The following is a 7,428-nucleotide window of genomic DNA, read 5'->3' as shown; positions in this document are numbered from 1 at the left end:
GGTGCCGGAGGGAGGAGCGAGTTGCCCCTCGCGGCCACCCCCCGGCACCTCCGCCGTTTGCAAGGCGGTTGCAGCAGCACCTCTGAATTCCTTAAAATTCCATATGATCGTTTATGCACCTTACTGTTAAAAACATCCAAATTCAAACTCTTGTCTTCTTCCAGGTAGCTTTGAAACTGGCCCAGATGGCCAGGCTTTTTCGGAGGGAAAGGAGCAGTTCCCCGGTGAAAGTGGTGGAGACTCTCAGGACACCTGCACAGCTCTGGAGCAAGAGGTAGAGAACATTCATCTTTTCTGGGACATATTTCATAGAGAGGTGGAATAGTCATGCTTTTAGCACCTAGTAAGACAGCTTGCTCTGAACCACAGGCCTCCTGCACCCTGAGGGGTCAGAGTAGCTGTCACACCACTCTGGTTTGTCCCAAAGTGGCACCTCAGCAGTTCTGGTCCTTGATTGTTCTGCTCTGACCACGTAGATTTAGCCTGCACAAAACCAAGTTTTGTTCTTAACAGGCATTCCCAAAGCTCACAGTGATATATTTTCTTGGAGTCAACCAGTTTCCCAGTGTTTTCCACCCTGAGGGAACCATCCATGCTATTTGGGGTGACGGTGCAGTCACAGTAATTGTCATTTCAGCTCTTCATAACGTTCCTTGAGCACTTTCTTGGGGGTTGGTTTGTTCCCTCGCAGTTGCACATCCTGCCCACAACTCGCACTCGTGTTGATGTGCAGCAGGAAGTTCCTCCTCTGAAGCAATCATGGAGTGAGGGTTTGATGCTATTTTAAGTAGGGTTTCTCAGGCAGCCAAATTGAGTGAAAGAGGTTGGTTTTATTTCAGCTGACCGTTTACCAGTCGAGCTGGCAGTAGAACCCTGTAAAAACCAACACACAACTCAAGAACAACCTGCTGAGAGAGATTCATGTAGAACCTCATCAATGTGAAAGCCAGAAGAGCTTAGAGGAGGTGTACTTTTTTGGACAGGAAACAGTTTGAGCTTCCATTATTAATGCATGAGAGTGTCAAAGAAAAAAAAAAAGAGTTAAAAATTGCTCATTACAGTAGAAAACTTGCTGATCCTGAGAGGCAGAATCTGCCTCACAGTCGGAAAGTGAAAATGCAATGAGTAATCCCAACCTGAAGAGGAGCAGCATCTGTTGCCTTCCAGAAAAAGGTGTGATGTTGATGATAATTGAGAGCTTTCTTCCTCAGCCTCATACAGCCACATCTGGGGGTTCAGATTGATTTGCTCTGGAGATTGTTTTGCCCAGTGCACCAGGTTGGTAGCAGAAAGGATGGGAAAAGAAAATACAGGAGAACTCTGAGAATCTCTGAGAGGGAATTCCATGTAGGCAGGGACCAAGAGCAAGTGAGAATATAAAAAAATGGGATGAGAAGTGATCTGCAAGACACATAGGGAAAGGTATTTAGAGCTACAAATAGACACCTTTTATGATATTTCAGGAGAAAATACATCCAACACATAACACTGGCTCCTAATAGTGGCAAAAAATGCAATTCAGAAAAAGTTTAACATAGTTTTATTCAGGTAACAGGTTAAGGGGGAAGAGACAGAAAAATGTTATTGATTGGAGGTCCCCATGGCTGGGAATGCACATATTCACTGTGTACACAGGTGAAGGTGGCAGTGAATTAACACCAGCCTTCTGTGATTTCAGATGAAGAAGTTCTGCTATTAAAGCAGTTTGGTCACAGGGGGCTCCAACAGAAAACTGCACCAGGACAACATCACAGCCCACAGGCTCGAGTTCTGCTTGACATGGCCATGTTCTACTAGACCTGCCATGACGGCATTTTTCCCCAGTGTTCCCAACTGGATTCAAGATGCAAAGCAGGAGGAGGAAGAGACAGGCTGGAAATTAGTCCCCAGACCAAGAGGTGAAGAAACCGAAAGTCAGGGAAAATGCCAGTGTGAACTATCGGAGCCCTCCTTCCCTCACGTGGACAAGCTGAGAACTCACACACTTTCCCATTCGGAGCAGAGGCCCTACAACTGCCCCCAGCTGCACTGTGGCAAGGCCTTTGCCTCCAAGTACAAGCTCTACAGGTAGGTATCTGCAAGTGCCTCTGCCCAGCAGAGAGGGGAAACCCCCTCCCTCATGTGTCTTTGCTTGAATTTCTGAGAAGCTGGAGGAGGGGAAATACCCTTTTACCTTGCAAAGCAGTTGAGTCCCAGACATTACCATACTTGGCATCTCTTTAGGTGCCTTCCAGAGAACTTCAGCTAATGCTGTATCCTGAGCTCAAGCTGTTTTATGTTTCACTGAGGAGGAAATAGAAACAGAAAGTGAAGTTCACAGATGAAAAAACAAAATGAAAAGCAAGAATAGCGTTTGCATTCATAAATCCTGCTTCTAAGCACAGGGATAATTCCATGGCAGCTGTTGCTCCAGTATGGAGAAGTAGAGTTCCCATTGATGTAGTGCAGTACAACACAAAATAGTTAAACAGTGATGGCTGAAAACTTGAAACCAAGTGAACCACAGTGGGGGAGAATGTGAGATACCAAGGTGAAATCAGACCACAGTGGCTGTCAGCAGACTTGGGCACAGCCTGACCCTTCTGATAAAGTGAAGTTTTCTCACCTAGTGTCACAAACTAAGGAGGTTTTCTTTGGCAGCCTCAGCAGAGAGCAGGAGCTGAGGGGAGACAGCTGCTGGGACAGACTGTAGCTTTTGCCTGAAGCGTTGTGCTTCTGTGCTCCTTGTTTAATGGAGGTAAAATGCCATCTGGGATTTTTGTGGCATGAAGTGTAGGACACAAGGAAAATTTTGGAAAACCAGCTTGTGTTCCCTCAGGGACTGAATGTTTGTCTGACATTTCCTGCTTTTCTCCCCTAAGGCATATGGCCACGCACTCTGCTCAGAAGCCCCACCAGTGCATGTACTGTGAGAAGATGTTCCACAGGAAGGATCACCTCCGGAACCACCTGCAGACCCACGATCCCAACAAGGAGGCCCTGCACTGTCCCGAGTGCGGCAAGAACTACAACACCAAACTGGGCTTCAGGCGACACCTGGCCATGCACGCGGCTGCCAGCGGTGACCTCAGCTGCAAGGTGTGCCTCCAGACCTTTGAGAGCACCCAGGTCCTGCTGGAGCACCTCAAAGCCCATTCCAGGCGGGCGTCCGGCGGGGCCAAGGAGAAGAAGCACCCGTGTGACCACTGCGACCGGCGCTTCTACACCCGCAAGGACGTGCGCAGGCACTTGGTGGTGCACACGGGGAGGAAGGACTTCCTGTGCCAGTACTGTGCTCAGAGGTTTGGGAGGAAAGACCACCTGACCAGGCACATGAAGAAAAGCCACTCCCAGGAACTGCTGAAGATTAAGACGGAGCCAGTGGACATGTTGGGTCTGCTCAGCTGCAGCTCCTCTGTGGCAGTGAAGGAAGAGCTGAGTCCTGTCCTGTGTATGGCATCCAGAGACATGATGGGTGGTAAGAGCTTCCCTGGCATGCTGCCCGTGGGCATGTACAGCACACATCTCCAAACCATGCCAAGCTCAGGTATGCCCCATTCTTTGGTTCCTAATTCTCTTCCAATGGGAATGAGCTACCCTCTGGAGTCTTCTTCTCCCATCTCCTCCCCACCGCAACCTCCTCCAAAGTATCAGCTTGGATCTACCTCATATTTGCCTGAGAAACTACCCAAAGTAGAGGTGGACAGCTTTTTGTCAGACTTCCCTGGCAGTCTGTCTCTCTCATCTGGTGATCCTCAGTCCTCTTCGCCTCAGCCACCTGCCCTGGATGAGGCTTTGCTTTCCAAGAGCCCTGCTAACCTCTCAGAGGCTCTCTGTGCTGCTAACATGGACTTTTCTCATCTTCTCGGCTTCCTTCCCCTAAACCTTCCTCCTTGCAATCCACCTGTCTCGTCAGGGGGATTGGTCATGGGCTACTCGCAGGGGGAGGCGCAACCACTGCTCACCACTTTGCAACATCAACCTCAAGAGTCTCCCGGAGCCGGGGCCTCACTGAACTTTGGGCCCCTTCATTCGTTGCCCCCCGTCTTCACCTCCAGCTTGAGCACAACCACGCTGCCACGGTTCCACCAGGCATTCCAATAAGCTGGAAATAGCACTGGAGAACAGATCTTTCAGTCACCCTTTTGTGGAGAGCCTTAAAAACGCACAACTCTTCCTTCCTTGGGGGTGTGAAAGCTCTGGCAGAGCTGGGTCAGACAGGAGGTTTCTGATCTCGGAGGGAGCACTTGTAGACTGGAACCCATGCAAGTCCCAGTCCTGTACAGCAGAAAGATTTCAGCTGATAGACTGGATATATTTTATCTAATTTTTAATCTGTGAATCAGGAGCCGCGCTTAGCACTGACCTTCCCTGAGAATGCTGGAGCTGTATTCCTCTCTGGGAAGGGACTGTCCTTCAGAAGGAGTTGAGACTCTTTCATCCTGGGCTAAACTTTTGAAGAGTCCAGCTTCCATTTCATGTTACCACACTGCAATTCTGGCAAACCAGCCAACACCTCCACACGGAGAAGAAGTCATGATACCACTCTGTATGAAGCCAATGGGGAAGAGGCTGTCCTTCCCTGCTACCTCTCATCCCATCACCCAACACAGCTTACTCCACATCAGTGTTAAGCAACAAGCCCGTTTACATAGTGAATTCAACGCCGCCTCTTTGGAGCTGTTAGGATAAACTCGTTATGGTGAACATTGTTTACACAACACAAGTCTGTTTCTGCCATTGCAAAAAATAGGAGGCACCAGAATACACTGGGTTCATCTCTGGTGTAGCTAGAACACTGTTTACACAACGAAGTCAGGTTGCACTGATTTCTCTTCACTTATCATGTTCTTCCCCCATGGGGAAATACACTGCTTTTGGACCACTTCAGCCTCTGCCCCTGTAGGCAGCAGCTTCCTGCCTTTTCTCGCTGGCTGTCCCAAGTGAAGGGGATGGAGCAGCTCTCACAGCTCAGCTTGGTGTGTGGTGTATGGACAGAGCCCTTTTAAATATCTCCCCCAGGCAAACAGATCTGGAAACCAAAGCACGTGAGAGAGCTGGGTGAGGAGCTCGGGCCATCGAGCATGGCAGACCAGGTGTGGGTGAGAACAGGCTGCAGGCCCTGCTCCATAGCTTCCCTTGGGATGAGGAACAGAGTATGAGTTTCTGGGGTTCGGGGTTTTTTTAACCACTCATTGAGGTCAGCACCCTTTTTGGCTTGTCCAGGAAGGAGTCTCAAAGGTATATTTTAACCTCAATGTTGATAACATGCAAGAATCAGGGATAAATTGGTCCCAGCTTCATGTACACGCTTTCAGTATATTTGAAGCATTTCTCCCAACACACATTTCTCCCCATTTGAAGCATATTCTCCCAATAGTTCTAACAAATGCTGAGGTTTGGGGCCTGCAGTCAACTTTTCACTTTGGATTTGGTTCCACTGGCCTTTTTTGTTCTCTCCTGCTCAAGCCTTGCCTCCTGAAGTTAAAGTCCTGCTTCCCTTGCTCCCTGCCCTACCTCTTCAACTCTTCCATGAGCTGTCTACCTACCAGGGTAGAAGGGTTATACCGGGAAGAGGCAGCCAGCTGCTGGTGTCACTTAGCACCTGTGTTGTCTCCTGCTCCTGTTTTCCTGGGCACTTCTACTGCAGATGGGAACATGTGGAGGTCACTCTGCACTGGTGCATGTTTGTGACTATGGACGGGCAGATCTTCATACCTCAGCATGGACGAACCATTGTAGGCCAATATAAACCAGGAAATCTGTCAATATTGTTCTCCATAAATCTAGGAAATGCAAAATCTACCTCTACTCTGTTATCTCAGCTCCTTGGGTGAAGCCAGATGCTGTCCTCCCCTGTCTCCCCAGAGCACATCCACCTCAGTTGATGCAGATTCCTTCCTGCTGAGCCATGATCCCACTGTGTGACATCAGCTGTGCCTCTTTTGGTCACAGGCTTGTCCCCTTCCATTTTACTCCAGAATTTTATTTTTAATTTAGCTTAGTAATTCTTCCCAGAATGACTCTTTAGCAATCCATTGATTCTCCAGAACATAGATCGGTTGTTTTAGGTTAGCCAGCAATGCTGCAAATAAGACTTTTGTATCAAAATGTAATATAAGATTTATTTACCTCAGCAATATCCTGTGGCAATGATCTCCCCAAGTTGAATGCAGTACTTTTTCCTTTTCTCCACTGGAAAATGTTGCCTTTCCAAGTCCAACGAGTGCCTTCTTGTTCTCTAACCTAGCAAAGGTAAACAGGGCATTGCAGCCAGTCTGTTTACCAGCATCGAATACCTCAGGCCTGTCTTCTATTGCTTTGCTCTTTGCAAATTAAAGAGTTTCACACTGTTATCAATTATATGCAAGCCTTATCCCTGTCTTCAGTTGAGAGGATTATTATTTTTGGAGAAATAAATGGTCAGAACTGATCACTCACTGCCAGTGAGGATTATCAGATTTATGCAATGCCATCACACACCTTCTCCCACTGCAGAACATTCAGCTTTTTTGCTTCCTGCCTGCATTGTACTCTGAACAGATGTCATCACTGGAATTCCTTTAGCAGTGGTAGCTAAACTTAGAGCCAGGCATCTTTTTCCTACCAGTAGTCTGTCAAAGAATAAATGGAATTCATTTTGCTATGATTTGCACGTGTGATTTGCTTTCCACAGCTACTTTAACAAGCAGAACTGCAGTAACTTTTGTCAATGCAAGGAAAATCAAACCAGCAAGGGCAGCGTGGTCAGAGACAGCATTGGAGCTGATTCCAGGTGTTTGCACAGGAAAATGGATTCAAAGTTCCTCTACCACAACAGCTTGTAATCTGAAGGTATTTTACCAGTCAGTCTAAAACTAACGAGACTAATTCCATTTGAAATAGGAAATATGCAATTCACAGAACAAATTACAGTGAACAACCTTTACCTGTTTCTAAGAAAATACTTGGAGCATCCAAGCTTACAGCACTTGGGAATCCCAGTCCACTGGGACATATGTACCAAGCTCTTAGGCAAGTCAGTGGAACTCATCTTAGCCAAGCTCCTGCTGATGCAGCTGGAGGTGAGGGACAAGGGTAATTCTGGCATGCTGTGAGGGGATTGCTGCAGCACAGCCTGCAATCTGTTCTGTGGTGTGCAGGACCTTATGGCAGCCACTGTGCTGGTTATGTGATATAAAAAAATCATCCCAGAAAGAGTTTGGGTTTGGCTTTTGTTTTGGACCACAAGTTTGGGGCTGTGAGTCAGGCAGGCAGAGCCCAGGAAACCTTTCCACTGTGATCCCTCTGCTCCTGGCACACCTGTACCACAAAGAATGCACCAGAGCTCAAGGGCAGCAAGTACAGCACATAATTGTTCAGGAGGGTTTAATTAAGTAAAGGAATGTTTTAAACTGGCTGGCTTGGGGGGTGTCCATAGCAGTAGGAACACTGCAGTCAACTAAGATA

General features: G+C 47.7%; 2 protein-coding genes across 2 annotated transcripts in view; one reads left to right on the top strand and one right to left on the bottom strand.

Annotated features, from left to right (window-relative positions):
- The window catches only part of POFUT1 (protein O-fucosyltransferase 1), a 7,817-nt gene extending 6,011 nt beyond the window's left edge, over nt 1–1,806 (bottom strand). The window contains exon 1 of the mRNA XM_031058062.1: nt 1,800–1,806. Within this exon, the coding sequence (XP_030913922.1) occupies nt 1,800–1,806 (7 nt within the window). The remainder of the gene's footprint in view (nt 1–1,799) is intronic.
- PLAGL2 (PLAG1 like zinc finger 2) lies at nt 164–6,628 on the top strand. The gene is made up of 3 exons (XM_005422198.3): nt 164–274; nt 1,679–2,067; nt 2,862–6,628. The coding sequence occupies exons 2-3, from the start codon at nt 1,805–1,807 to the stop codon at nt 4,081–4,083; spliced, it is 1,485 nt and encodes a 494-aa protein (XP_005422255.1). The 5' UTR covers nt 164–274; nt 1,679–1,804; the 3' UTR covers nt 4,084–6,628.
- Nucleotides 6,629–7,428: the final 800 nt, after the last annotated feature.

The sequence above is a fragment of the Geospiza fortis genome, unplaced genomic scaffold (assembly GCF_000277835.1).
Source record: "Geospiza fortis unplaced genomic scaffold, GeoFor_1.0 scaffold188, whole genome shotgun sequence".
NCBI lineage: Eukaryota > Metazoa > Chordata > Aves > Passeriformes > Thraupidae > Geospiza > Geospiza fortis.
Note: the sequence above shows the minus strand (reverse complement) of the source record. Positions and strands in the feature narration are given on the sequence as shown.